The 15,038-nt window shown below is 40.3% G+C and overlaps 1 protein-coding gene across 5 annotated transcripts in view; it reads left to right on the top strand.

The window, feature by feature from the left end:
• The window catches only part of MAPKBP1 (mitogen-activated protein kinase binding protein 1), a 95,386-nt gene that overhangs the window by 69,342 nt on the left and 11,006 nt on the right, over window positions 1-15,038 (top strand). For all 5 annotated transcript variants that reach the window (XM_064424602.1, XM_064424604.1, XM_064424600.1 and 2 more), the window contains 7 exons: window positions 1,320-1,431; window positions 1,978-2,041; window positions 5,056-5,181; window positions 11,569-11,717; window positions 12,416-12,465; window positions 12,950-13,186; window positions 14,172-14,341. In XM_064424602.1, the coding sequence (XP_064280672.1) occupies window positions 1,320-1,431; window positions 1,978-2,041; window positions 5,056-5,181; window positions 11,569-11,717; window positions 12,416-12,465; window positions 12,950-13,186; window positions 14,172-14,341 (908 nt within the window). The remainder of the gene's footprint in view (window positions 1-1,319; window positions 1,432-1,977; window positions 2,042-5,055; window positions 5,182-11,568; window positions 11,718-12,415; window positions 12,466-12,949; window positions 13,187-14,171; window positions 14,342-15,038) is intronic.

The raw sequence follows: 15,038 nt of genomic DNA, 5'->3' as shown, positions 1-15,038 counted from the left end.
GATACTTGTAGTTCCCTTCTAGCTGAAACTATTGATGTGTGTAAATAACTGGGTGAAAAGGGAGGGGGGAAACAAAAAGTTTTGTTCAGTGTCAGCTCTTCTGTTTTACAGAGTAAGAGAAGTTCTTTCTCTTTGCCTATTATAATTCCTACAAAATTTTTGTAATCCAGAGCAAAGAAAATGAAAAATTGATGCTGCACTTTAAATTGTGATAAGCTTAGGTGCTTGATTAGATTTTTCTCAGACAAAAAAAAAAACCATGGAATGTTCTGGGAGCTGGATTTTTTGGTTTTGATATCCTTTGTTTATGGTGTTGTTTTTTTTTAATGTGTATCTCAAGTGGGGAATCTCAATTACTTGTACTGTTGCTTTGCTCATTTTGAAGACAATTATGTAACCAAGGGATTATGGTTGTCTCTGGAATTTAAACTTTCTTGGCATGTTATTCTGAGATCATAATACACATTGCAGTTTAATGGGCAGAACTCAAACAGTGACACTGGAAGCAAACATCAACAAAATAAACATAACAAACCAAAAGAGCCTTAACAAGAGCCATAACAAACCAAAAGAATTACCATTATTTAAATACCATGTCTCCCTTGAAAAACACAGTTTATCCTCTCAGTTCCTTAAAATTCTATAAAGGACAGAGCAGGACATTTGGTGACAGTAACTGTATTTGTTTTGTAGTGCTGCTTTAGACCTGGTGAGGCATTTGCAGAGATTTTATATTTGATCCAAGATAAAGCGACAAATAGGTGCATATGAAGAAACAAACAACAAACAAAATAGCTGAAAAAAGGGAGTTGCAAATACTGGAGATGTGACAGCATCATTGTCAAAGACAGTTTCTTGGCAGTGTTGAGTTTTTTTGCTTTCACTCCTGAAGGCTTGAATCATTTAATATTTCACTTAACTCTGTCAGCTCTGATATTTTTTTTTTTTAATTGTGCGTGTGTTTTGGGATGGGACTTTGTTGTTGTTTTGTTTTGATTTTAACATAGAAGAAAGTAAGACTCCAAAGTTAAACGAAAGTAGGAGAGAAGTAGAAATCTGTCCATTGGTGGCAATACCTTCACAGTCATGAAGGTATTTAATTTAAGTGCCTTCAGTCTCTGATTAGGTTGGAGATAGTCTTAAAAGTCTAGTCAGGTTGGAGATTTGTCCTGGGATACTGGATAGGTTGGTACTCAATTGGACTCCTGTGAGGGCTATTTGCATTTTGTTCTGACCGTCTTGGGTATTCTGGACTATTTTTATGTAGTTTGAAGTAGTTTCTCACCGTATCTTTGCATTCCTCTGGTCTCCTGAATCAGGTGCAAACAGATCCTTCTGGTCTTTATATTGCAACCAGTTGTTCTGACAAGAACCTCTCCATCTTTGATTTCTATTCTGGCGAGTGTGTTGCAACCATGTATGGACACTCAGGTAAGGCTTAAAAACTTCTGGAAATTCATTTTTTTTCTGCTGATGACTATAGAGTAGGGTCTGATGCTAGTCAAAGCTTTCTGAAGATTTCTCCCCACCAAAGTTTACCTGATGGGTATTTTTGAATGGATTGTAAGTGGATGAAGTTGTAATATTTATTGCAAGTTCAATTTTTGCATTTTGCACACGAGCAAACATATACCCTCCTGTCAATTTATTTACACATTTTTTTCTAGTAGCCTACAAAACAGTCTGTGGGTTTTTTCAGTGTATATTTAATTTCATTATGATAGAATAGCTCCTGCATGGTAGGAGCTGAGATTATATTATAGGCAGAAAGAGAATTTATTCTTCATGTATATTTGGCCATGGAGTACCCTCTCCATGTCAAGCCTAGATTTTGTGGTTAAATGATTATGGTAATTGGGGTGTATTGGTCTGTGAAGTGTGAATTACTGAGTGCAGACAGGCTATTTGGCTAATTATCCCTTCTGTCCATTTGGATAATTCAGGGAAGATTGGTTTTTTGTGCTTTTTTTCTCACAGAGATTGTAACTGGGATGAAATTCAGTAATGACTGCAAACATCTGATCTCTGTTTCTGGGGACAGGTAAGAGGTTTTGCTTGTTTGTGATACTGCCTTGTGACATCTCATACTGGATATAACATGTCCTTAGGAAAGGTGGATTTTTGTTTTTTTATAGGGATGCTTTTTGAATTCCAAATAAATCTCAGAGCTTTCTGAATCCTGAATGTGTGTTGCTGGCAAAACCCAGAGTTTGTTATCGTTCCATGGAATGAGACCCATGTGAAGTATTTCCCTTTTCTGGGAGTAAATACTATTCTGTGCTGAAAAGGAGACAAACATGTGACCTGTTTACTGACCAGCCTTCAGGGCTGTAATATAAGGCATCTTGGGCTATTTTTGCTAGTAGTGCCAAAACCTTTTCTTGCAGTACTCTTGTTGGTGAGGTTTTACCAGGTGAAAGAGTCTGTTCAGCAGCAAAAGGGACAGGCCTGTCCTCACTTTTTGGTCCTGTCCATAGGGTCCTTTTCCCACTCCCCTGAGTCAGCAGTGGTGCAGCTGACCCCTCATTCAGCAAATTTAGGTCACTACATCAGTACTCCCCTGAGCTGAGTTTTCTGCACATTTAGTGAGCTAAGTCCGTTCACTAAAAGCTGAAGTAGTCACCAGACCGAGCCCAAGGGAAAAAGGAGAATACATGCCTAGTATGATGATCACTCAGGTGAGTGGTGCCACTATTTCTGGAGTCAGTGAATGCTTAAATCAGCCGAACTGAATAAAATATTTCCTTTGAGAAAGATGGCTCCTGGAATGCTATTGCAAGTTCAGAGCAACCCAGATTCTCTCTTTTTTTTTCGTTAATTAATAAAGCACAATTGAATTGGAAAGAGGCTTTTAGAGAGTCATACATCATGTTGTAGAACATATGATATATCACCTTATATGTCATCAGTTGATTGTTTCTATCTTTCAGTAATAAATAATTTCATTTTCCTCTTTCATGTGTTTAAATAGGTTAGGGACAAAAGTTGTAGGGGAGAGAGTCCTTTTCTTGTGAACTTCTGACAAATTCCAGAAACATGGAAGGTTTGGAAGGCCCCAATGATCCTTGTGATTTAGTGCAACATTCTTTTGTTGACATTTCCGTGAGCAAAAGGGTCATTTTCTTCACTAAGGGTATGCAGGAGATGGATGAGAAGTGAGAAAAGGATTCCTGAAGAAGTTTGCTGTAAGGAGATGAGAAAGCATCTTTTTCAGAGGAGAACAGGGAACATTGTCTGTTCACACACAGCGAAGAGTAGAGCTGAGAACAGAGAGAAAAACAGGGATGAGAAAGGGCACAAGGACTGTGAGATTCATGTGAGGAAAATAATACAAGGTGAGAAAAAACAAAACAAAATCCCCTCCCCAACCCTAGCAAAAGAGGTAGGTGGGTGCTTGCTTCTGCAGAGGTTGTGTTGGATGCTAATGTATTCACAGGCTTGGGTTGTTTGCTGCTTGTCTAAGTTTGATAACTGTGGGGGTGGGATAAATGAACAAGCCAGATTTGCTTTCAGAATTTTGTTTCCTCCATTTCATTATGATTGCTGTTACTTGGAGAGAGCTGCTCCTTGAGGGGAAACAGCTGGCTGCCTTGGGTTGCCATGGTTCCCAGACACAGTGTCTCACCCCTTTCTCCTGGTTGGGAGGATGAGAGTGTGTTCACAGGCAATGCAAAGTGTCTGTGTGGGATTTCAGTAGCTGGGAGTGATGCTCCTGAGCATGGCACTGGGAACAAGAAGGAAATTTTTAGTTTTGCCTTAAAATCTCCACAGACTGCAAGGATGATATTATGGGGGTTTTTTTGGTGTGATATGGGAATTTAAGCCTTTCACATTTTTTTTTCATGAGAGAACAAAAATGAAGATTCAGGTATTCAGGACCCTGGCGCTTTTGACATTTGCCTCAGGCCAGGGAGACCAAAGTTCATGGTCATTGTTCAAAATGACAAAGCAAATTAATGTTTACATGCTATCAAGAGAAGGAAAAGTCAGTCATTGAAAAATCTTCTGTGTATTGGAGTACCCATTAGTCTGCTGGCACTGATGGGTCTTGAAGAACTGAATTAAATCCTCTTTGGGTTCCAAAGTAGGATGCAAGATTTTTTAAGTGATAGCCAAAGCACCATCTCTGTTTCTACATCAGTGTAGGTACACCCAGCTAGACAGGAAAGATGACTGAGATGAAAAGAATTAGTTAGCAGTGAGGTTAAATTTCAAAGACAGTGCTGCTCATTTTACTTTCTAATAGCTGAAGATGAGATGCAATATTCTTTAATGTGATGAGGAATATTTTTTTAAACTGAATTTCTGAAGAAATTCATGAAATGAGATCGCATTGTTGGTTTCTTTCTCTCAAATGCTTTTGAATTCATTGAGCAGATTCAGTCAAATTTCACAGCATATTTCACAGAACATTCTGAATTGGAAGGGGCCCACAAGGATCATCAAATCCAGCTCTGAAACAAGTGGCCCATGCAGGAATTAAACCGATGGCCTTGGTGTTATTAGCACTGTGCTCTGACCAGCTGAGCTAATGGCTGTGTAAATTCTGTGCAAGTGTCCTATAGGGAGTCCGGAGTAAAGCATTAGAAGCGCCCTGCTGCAAAAAGTACTTCCACATGAGCTTAATTGTTAGTACTGCACAGAGACTCCATGGGACAGTGGGCAGTAGGAAGGCCTTGCCTTTGGGGGTAGAGGCAATCAGAGACTTCAGCTTAGCCACTGTTAGAGGATGCAAGAGACATGCTGTAGGCTCTGTTTACTCTGCTGACCACAAAGGGACTTGTTATGGCATTTCCTTCAGCAGCTGGTTAGAGGTATAAGATCAGAGATGAGTCTGTGTAAATATCTCTGCAGTTGCTCTCACTCACAGGGAGGCTTTGACAGGCAGGTTTAACCCTTTCCTCACGAGGCTTGTGATGGACTTGAGTTTCTGTGAAGCTGTTTCTGTGTGTGTATCTCTGCCACAGACAGAAGGGCTCTTTGTCTCTGCAGTGGGAATTAGTACCAATAAACTGAACTGAGACTTGATCCCAGTCTCATCTTTCTCTCTTTCAGCTGCATCTTCATCTGGCGTCTGAGCTCAGAGATGACCATCAACATGCGGCAACGCCTGTCGGACATGAAACAGAGAGGGAAGCAGGCGGAGAAGTCTCCTCCTCACAAGGCAGCTGGACTCATGAGGTGAGCAGAGCAGACTGAGAACATGTGGCTGGCTGTGTAGGGTGGAATGTGAAAGTGTGGCACTGGATTCAACTGTAAAGTTTTTGTTGTCTTCACTAATAGTGTTCTTCCAAAAGTTCTCTTATTCTTCTGTTGAATTTGGTTTTGTACCCCCCTTCTTTGGATATAGAAACCAGACTGGGATCTTCCAGACAGACTTAGTGTCCTTCACAGATTGCAATATGTATGCAATGCCTCTTGTGTCTTAATTTAGTTTAATGATGTGGTCAGAAACTTTATTAAGCAGTTCACCTAGGAATATTGAAGATGGTACACAGAATTCCACCAGGGAAGCTGTGGTCCTTCATGAGTAAAGTTCTCTAGATCTAAGCTGAATGTAACTTAAAGGCTATTTTCTTTGGTGTCAGTACTGAAGTATACCTGTGACCTCTATGAATTGGTTATGTTGATCATAATTCTAAGAGTCCTTACACTTTTGCTCTTTCTTTGTTAACTGTTTTCTGGAGGCTGTGAAAAAACTCAACTAAAATAATTATAATATGAATAATGAATACAAAAATAAATTAAATAGGAAAAGCTCTTGCTAGCTGAATAATATTATTTTTTGCTAGGTAAACAACATATCTAAAAACCAATTACTGCAGCCTACAAGCTGAATAGATCTAAATTTATCTAGTGACCTTTCTTTTAAAAGTGGTGCTTCTGTTTTTAAACAGAACAAGAGTGACAGGATATTTTTGATTATTAGTCCAATGTTGTTTGGTTTCTCTGTAGTTTGTAAGTAACTGAGACTAGTTGGACTGTAAGTAATGCAGGGGAGATTCCTGACCAACCTGTCATGAGATCACAGTGGGAGAAAAAAGGGTAAATGCAGATTTTTTGGTTCCTATGTCCCGAATGACTACACATGGAGTTCTGGATATAAAAGTATCAAAGTGTAGGAGGAATTACCACACTGGTTGTTGAGTGTCACGAGGACTTTCCCACTCCCTTTGGGAGCGAGCAATGTTGTAACAAGTCTGTCTACACAGTTTTGTTTTGGAAAGTCTTGATCTGCTCATTCCTGAAGCGAGTCTTGTCTAGTAAGTGTTTTTGGTAACAATCCCGGGAAAACTCAGGAAGCTTTTTTTCTAGCCAAAGTTCTGGATCTGTCAAGCAATGTGCTTTTTATAGCAGCCTCTCTATTATTCCAGCAGCTGCAGCCTTCCCCTACCAAGGCTCAGCCTGTGACAGATAATCCCAGTCCTGTTCCTGTGAGGTGATACTTGTTTCCATCACAGACGCTTGCTGAAGGGCGGTGCTAGTGCCACGCCAAGCCCAGAACTTCAGTAAACTTGTTTGGTAGCCTCTTTGCAAGCCTGCAATCTACTTGTCAGCTTTGAAAGCTTGTTTTCAGTTTTGACTGTCAGCTGTGGTCACTGGACATCAGCAAAGACATAATTCCCAGAGCATTTTGGATTGGTACTGACAATGGAAGAAGAGCCTAGTGGACCAGCATTATTGAGGTGGGAGAAGAAAAACTGATGAACTTGAGTGAGATTTGTTTTCTAAGTGCCCTGTACCTGTTCTGATTTGTTTCCAAAGCCTGTCTGTATAGGTTGCAGTAGAGAGTTGAGTTGCAACTTGTGGTGTAAAATTGTTGTCTCAAAAGATTGGAAGTAGTATGAGAAAGCTCCTTGCCTTGTGATAAGTCATTTGTTCTAATAGAACTTTAGAACAGTATTGCTAGAATTTGGTGGAGGAAGTAACACTTTCTGCTAGTTCCATGTTATGAGTGTATTACAGGATGAATAATCAAAATAATGCTGGGGTAACAAAATTGGTCTGAGGAGACAATGGGAGATGAAGATTTCCAGTTCCGGATAGTCTATCCGGTTGCAGCTCTCAGGGCAGGAATTGACCCAGCTGAGTAACATCAGCAGTGCAAATGCACAGAAGATGCCTTTTTGGGTCAAATCAGTGCTCCACAAAGCCCAATATTCTGCCTGTGACTGTGGCAATGGAAGATGCTATTTAGTGAGACACTCTTTGAGCCTTGCTGTATGAACCTTTGTGGTCCATTTGCCTCATGCTCCATTGTTACATCAGGGATGTTAGGAGGTACATTTCTACCTTTTTGCTTTTCTATCTGGACATGGACCAATTGTCCACTGAGTTTGTACAAATTCTTTTTGAACTTCATAATATTGTCTGCCTCTGCAACCTCCTTTGGTGACATGTTCCTGGAGTTCACTGCTCTCTGTGGAAAGAAGGGCTTTTTTATCTCTTAAAGCATATTCCTACTAGTTTTGTTGAAAGTCCTTTGCTTCTGAATATTGTGAGCTCTGGTGATCTTTTGTTCTGCAGCCAGCTATTGGTAGTGCCCATGGTTTTGTAAACCTTTTTCATAACCTCTCTTTATCCAACCTGTTCTCTGACATGAAGTGTCCCAGCATTTTCAGTCCCTCCAAAAATTTTTAGAGACTAAAGTTTCTCCTCTGAATGATTTCTCTGACTCACCTTTATGGGACATTGTATTACCTTGGAATTGCTCTGACCTGTATGACCCACAGTTCTCCATAGTGTGCCTGAGAGCCTTTGAGTTCTGCCTCTGGTTGTGGTAATTGCAGATGTGTGTTTTTTTCCTGAACATGAGGAGCTTTGATAGTCCAGGATAATAGAACTTGTACTCAGTTGATATTGTTGATACATTTTGGTTTTAAGGCTTTTATATTTTCAGTGGAGAAGTCATGTAAAGGTCATTTAGTAGGGTTTTGGTTTTAATCCAAGTATGCATTTATAGTTTAGAAAAGCTTGTCTCAAATTTTAAGCTGATTTTACTGTGGAATGTTTGCAGGGCTTATAGTCATGTTTTAAAAATCACTTTATCTGTGGCTTTCCTTGACTCTTTAGTATAAATAGCAGGAGAAAAAAAGTTATCCAAATTAAATTGTCTAAAAGTTATATATGTACACTGAAGAAGTACTGTGTGCTGTCAGATATATTTGGAAAGAAGAGCTCCTTATCAAATTCTCACTGGGTCTTGTCCAGTCCAGGAAAGCTGTGTTTTTTCCAGGGCTTAGAATGAGGCAGGCTTTTGATGCCATATCAGAAATGACACCTCAGTCTGTGATGAACTAGTGCAATTATAACACTAGGGAAACTGAAGTCCATGCACTATGATCCTTCTGTGGGGAAAAGCCAAATAACTTTCCTTTTAAAACACTTCAGCATTTGAAGAGGAGGCAGGAGGATATAATCTGCCAGTGATACCTACCACACAGGATGTTACAGTTTCATAAATATGTCCCTAAAGCTGAGGGTTTAAGTAGCACAAGATCAGAGTGGGAATGCTGATGACATACCTCTTTAAATGGATAGTTGCCATTCTTGTCTGCTTTGTTTTGTTTTGAGAAAGCAAAACAGGGTTGGGTTCTGGTCATACAAAAGCATACAGAGTACCTACTATCAGATGTCTGAATACTAGAACTCCATAACGACAAGTGGCACTTTTAAGTCTGTACCTAATTTAAGGTCCTTCCTTCCATTCACTCTGTACTGTCTGACCCTTCAAAAACTGGGAGCTGAAGAGCAACTGGCACTGATGCCCTGTATAGAACAAGATCCAGGTTGTGGTGAGCTGGGAGTTTTCCTCTTCTCCCAGGCAACTAGCAGTAGAATAAGGGAAAATGACCTCAAGTTGTGCCAAGGAAAGTTCATGTTGGACATTAGGAAAAGTTTCTTCACTGAAAGAGTGGTTAAGCATTGGAATAGGGTCCCTAGGGAAAATTGAGTCACCACCCCATGAAGTGTTAAAAAATGAGTACACATGGCGCTCCATGATATGGTTTAGTTGGGCAAAGTGATATTAAGTCAAATGTTGGACTTGATGGTGTTGCAGGTCTATTCCAACCTTAATGATTCTGTGATTCTATGATGCTAGAATGGGATAGTTCCTCAGCAGAGAAGATGAACAATTACAATTGAAGCACTTGCTCTGAGTCACATGGATCTTGAGAATTGGACATGTCTGTACATGCTATTCTGGAATAGCTACTCTGAAACATTCATTCTGGTATAATGATGCTTTAGGGTTTGGCTCTTGGGAGGAATTCAGCAAACCCCAGAAGTCTTACTCCTTAATTTTCAAAATGCTCTCAGGTTGTGCTTATTTGGAAACAGATTCTGTGCTTGAAAACTCACTCTACATTACACTGACTCCCATCTAAGTATGAAAAAGAACTGAGGAAGAGTATTGAGGAGATGTGTGCAATAGGGGACTTAGGAGAAAATCCACAGTACGTGGGGGAAGGCAGGGAAAGAAAGGAGAAATAATGAAGTCTGAATAGAAGGGTTGACTTGGGCAAGAACAACAGTTAAAACACTCAAGACCTTGTGAAATGAGTTTTCATTTCAGGAGTATCTCAGTTTCAAGTCAGGGACCTAGGATCATTTTGAAAATATCACTCATTCATCTGTCTCCCTTCAAGTTACAGAACTGAGTTTGAAAAGCATACTTGAGTTGTAAAAAGAAGGAGGTAGAAGAGGTGTGTGAATTTTTGCTGGGATAATGCAAGATAACCTTATGTTTCTGTCAAATATGTTACTTCATAACTTGTTTATCACTTCCTGTGAAGTATGAGAAAAACCCCATCTGACTTCCAAAATGTTTTGTGTTCTCTTACTCTGCTACTTTAAGGACACTGGAACATACTTTCTCCCCCCTCACCAATTTTTTCAGTCACCGTCTGATGGACAGGGGCCATCTTTCTATTTGTAATGTAAAACACATGGATGGCAATCCTCCATTCTCCATTTACACCAATGGCAGTACACATAGAAGCTTGGCAAACCCATAATCTTGCCTTGCCATATCACCTCATCATTGTAAGGTATTCAACCAGCTAAATGTTTGAAGGTCTAATAATCCAACCCTTCTGTCTCAATAAACTCCTCAAACAGCCATGATGTACACAAGCAGAAGGATGGTATCAAAATTTCTGAAGTTTCAGTAATTTTGATACCAGAAGTATTCATTGCCTACCATGAATAAATAGGATGAAACATGGCATAACCTCAAAGATGCTGTGGTGCTTGAGCTTTGTCAGGGTTCCCTTGCTTAGACACAAGAACCTGAGAGTGACAAGATGAGCATACAAGGAGACAGTAGAAAAGATGAAGATACTGACAAACTCAAATGTCAAAAGAAGATGTGGATGACCAAAATGAAACTTTTTCACTTGAGAACTCTGCAGGCTACAGTCAGCTTCATTTTTCTTTTTGCCAGAACACTTCAAAGCTCATCTGAAATGGTTGAGTAGTTATTACTCCTAATGAAATAGAAATTGATGTTCTGCCACTACACAGGAAGAGAAAAGATTAAAATACCTTAACTGCTTCTTACCATGTTTCAATACTGCCTGTGATCTGTCAGCTGCAGGAGAAGTTGATCTCTCGCCAGACTGCTCTGTATTTGGTGGATGAGCTATTTTTATTTCATGAATAATGCTTGGCACTTAGCACTCACCAGTAATATCCTATAAATGTCACTTATGATGAGTTTGGCATTCTAGCTCTAGGCCATGGAGTGAGGACTACTCAAATGTATTTGTTGGGGATTTTTCTTTCTTCAATTATTGTCCAAAAGTTTATTTCTTCATTTGATTCTGTGGACTGAAGGAATGACAAGAGGAAAGGGAAGAGGAAAAGAAAGAGGGAGAGTAAAATTTGGTGTTATTGAGTGTCCTTGATTGGTGGTGGGCAGTTCTATGCTGGGAGGGCCTCTGAGGTGTGTGTGGTAAAACTTGCCTTGATCTACTTAAACTGAAGATCTGCGCAAGATATGTTTCACATGATCCTTGTGCTTGAAAGTTAAAATAGTCAGCATGGTGCTCTTACTGTGTGTGGGCTGTGCCTTCAGGGTCTGCCTGGAGCAATCCTTGAAATGAACCTGTCTCTTATGGGATAATTTGCTATAAACCCAATTACTTTCAAACAGAGTCTATCTCTGACGTTTTTGATGTGTAAATCAGTTCCAGAGAAGAAATGCTTAAGGGTGGGAAAATATTTGCCTTTCAAATATAATCTACCATCTTGACCTTATCAATTGGCAGTCTGAAATGGAAGGCCCAGTTTCATTCCATTTGACTTTCTCACACTTGTTTACTTCTGATTTCTGTCAACCTTCCACGTGTATGAGAACACTGTGGTGATGTCTGCACATCTTTGTGCAGGGTTTAGCTTGCCCTGTTTCTCAGAGATGGGCTGTGCTAGAGCAAGGGCTGTTTGAGAGAGTTGAGGCAGCCTCCTGAATATGAATAGAGGTAAGGTAGAGAAGTGGTGAAATGATTGAAATGGTGGTCAGTTCGTGCATAAACCGTAATACTCCTTCTAATTCCTGCCTTCCAGGCACGAGTCCATCTCTGCCCTGGCCTCTGTGCCCGCACTCTCATCAGACAGCGATAAGGATGGCGAAGATGAAGGCAATGATGAAGATGAGTTACGAGGGCTGCAGTCTTTCCATATTCAGTCCAACTGCAACACTGAGAGAGACTCAGGTATAAATGGGAGAGGGACATGAGCAGAGCTGGAGGAAAATGGCTTGGATGTGAAGGGAGGACAAGATGAGAGACAGTGGCTTAGGGATAACAAGGTATGGGCAGAAAGAGAGAGGCCAAAGCAGAAGCATATGGATTGATACCAATGGGTAGTATGGAGCTATCCATTCCTGCATCCAAAGAGTTCTCTGTCTAGAAATGCAGTTGTTAAATTGACAAGTTTCTTGCTAGTATCAACTGGCTAAAGAAATTTTGAATTAGTTTTATGGGCTGGGGTCTACAAGCTATTAAAATTCTGCAGAAACCAAAAGAGATCCAGAGATCTCTTCAAAAGAGAGGATTTTAGAGATGTCTGATACAACTTACAGTAGAGATTGCTGTTATTAATTTGACGTATTTTTACCACAGATGGTACAGTGTATTGGAGCAGATTTTTTTTTCCCAAGCCTTTGGAAGGATGCTGCCCTGTGGCAACTGTTCTGCAGTGGTCTGCTGATATAATGGAAATCTTACATAAAACTGTGTCTCTGTTAAAATTTTGATACAATGATTTGGGTAGTCAGTGGGAAAGCATGTGTTGACAGTGGTTCAAAAGGTGTAGGAATACTGCCTTTGTTGAAAGATGAAGTAAGAGGTTGCTCAAAAGCTGGACTGCTGGCCAGGATGTCAACTAGATGCATATCTCTTTATCATTGCAGATCCAGACCTTACCCTCTCAAGAAGCCTTTCCCAGTGGGAAATGAGGAGGGTGAGTTACTAAACCTTTGGATTGTATTTCCTGTTACAAGGAAACTGAAGGAGAAATTCCCAGAGAGATTAAAAACTTCAGTTGCACGTGTGGGAAGGGTGCAGCTGTGGTAGGAGACCATTGAGAAGCATTGGGTGTTTGGGGTCTAGAGCTGTACTTGGGATTTTTACAACAGTCTTTTTACATCAGTTGTTATGCTTTTTTGTTTTTGATCTGAATCTCATGTGGTGCTGAAGCTGTTCATATACTTTGATCTGAGCAAAACATTTAACTGTTCAATTGTCCAAGAAGCAGCAACAAAAGTATCATTTTTACTTGATGCTTTATGATTAAAGGTGCCCTTTCAGGCTGTCCCTTAGACAGTTTTGAGGCTTTTATTGAGATGGGCATAATTATGTTTTTCTGTGGTTCTTGTATTTTTTCCCTTGTGTTTCCATCAGCCAAACTCAGTCTCTGAGATGGTCTGTGTTTTAATTTCCTTCAGGCCAAAGAGATAGCAGCAATGCAGCGCTCAGAGGCACCAATGAGCAAGATGCCCCGGCAGCGCGGTCGCTGGTCCCAGCCAACCAGCAGCATAGAGATGACTGTGAAATCCATGCTTGACCTGCGCCAGCTGGAGTCCTTCTCTGCTTCCCGTTCTCCAAGTCGAGACTCACTGTCTCAAAACAGCAATGGGGACGACAGAGAAGAGCACACTGACCTTCCTGTGCACATCAACAAAGTAAGGCAGTACTGCTCTGAGCAGGGGAACCCACTCTGAGTGCATCTGTCCTGCATCTATTTGTTATTACCTACATTTATTACTACCTGAAGATGTTCTTTTTATCGTTAAAGGTCTTCTAAATGACTTTTGAGGAGCTTTATTAGATAACTCTATTGTAATTTATACTCCTGCAGTGTGTGATTCTGCTGTCTTATCGCAGAGATCGTATGGGGTCAAGGTTTCTCTTCAATGGCAGGAAGACCTCATGTTTTCTTTTAGCTCTTTGAATATTTATGTTAAAAACAAGCTGAGAAGTTGAGCTTGGAGATACAGGTGTGTAAAAACTTGGTATCCTGTTAGCTCACTCTGCTGGGATGCAGTTTCCTGACTCCAGTAACCACTGGAATGCGGCTCGCATGAAGGCCTTAGTTGTTGGCTGTGCTAGATGAGTAAGTTTTCTTTGATCTTTGTAATGATGGGCCACAGCAAGTAATGTGTGCTCATCCTCAGAATAGTTTCCAGTTTCCTATTTTCCAGTAGCAGTCTGTCCAGTGCCTAGCTTCATTAGAAGTTTTCCCTCCCCTATAACTGTGACTGAGAGCAGGATTCAGATTGTTGTGTGCAGTAATTCAGTTTTTGAGCTGAAATGGCCCAGTTTTGTGAATTGTCCGATGAGTCTATAGAAGGTAATGGAAGAATCTGCTGCCACATGGCTTACACTCCTGATGTGTGATCAAAGAGTACGTTACCAAAGCACTTTAGGGAATTGCAAACAGGAAACATATCAGAAAAGTACAGCAGTAGTCTGACAAGTTTAGTAAATAAGGAACAGAAAAGACATAGGATTGCTGTGTGTTCTGATCTCAGATTGCTGAACATGTTCTGTGCTGCAATGCATACTTTCTAGCCCTGCTGGTGTAAGGTAACTTGCTGATTGATGTACTTGCTGATGTAAGGTAAAACACTGGTAATATCTAGTTTTTTCTCTTTTTAATTAAACCAGGTTGGCAGCTCAATACCTTCCCAAGATAATGGGTCTTGTGCACGACCCCAAGTGATTCGGCTTGTGTCTTGTGAAGAGGGGATTTTCTCTCAGGAACTGGAACCTTCTGAGAGTGAGGAATGTGTAATCTACCCTGACCAAGATGAAATCCATCCCACAGACTCTAGCAGGTTAAAAATAAGCTCTCTGCTGTGCATGGCTCAGATGTTTCTGTTCTGGTTTTCTTGCAGCTTGTGTGGTAACTTTGATGACTTGACTTACTGCCTAATTGATGTCAGGCATGTTTATTTGAGAGTTTTATGTCAGATGGATGCTAGAAGAATATGAAACTAAGAAGGCACCATTAAAATAATTTTCCTCTGAGGGAACTGTGCATTAACAGTCTCCTCCAAGTTTTTTTTGTTGAGTAAACAACTTGAGAGTAGCCTTTTTGCTTTCTCCCTTATCTGGGTTGAAAATAGCAAGGGAAAACTTGGAAGCTGGAAAACTCACTGACAGTGACACATATGTGGCAGTGAAATGCCTACCCAGGAGAAATGACAGAACACTTATTTATGAAAATTGGGCAAGAATTTAGCAAACCTAGTGTGTGATTACTCTTCTGTGGGAAATAGAATGAATGGCACAATACAGATGGAATTGAAAAGGACATTGGAGATCTTTTTTATTCCTTTGCTGTTTCTTCTGTTTTAATTTGACATAATTTAATTTTTCTGTGCTCCCTTTTATTTTTCTTCCCTGAATTTTGTTCTTCCCTTCCCTCTTAACCTGATACTAGTAGCTGTTTAATTTCCTTTGTTTTCTGTCATGTTACAGAGAGCAGGGCTGATAGATTTAGACAGACTTTCAAGCAAGAGTGCATGCCAA

This window comes from Passer domesticus, chromosome 6, assembly GCF_036417665.1.
Source record: "Passer domesticus isolate bPasDom1 chromosome 6, bPasDom1.hap1, whole genome shotgun sequence".
NCBI lineage: Eukaryota > Metazoa > Chordata > Aves > Passeriformes > Passeridae > Passer > Passer domesticus.
The sequence above is the reverse complement of the archived record's forward strand: the minus strand, read 5'-3'. Positions and strand labels throughout refer to the sequence as shown.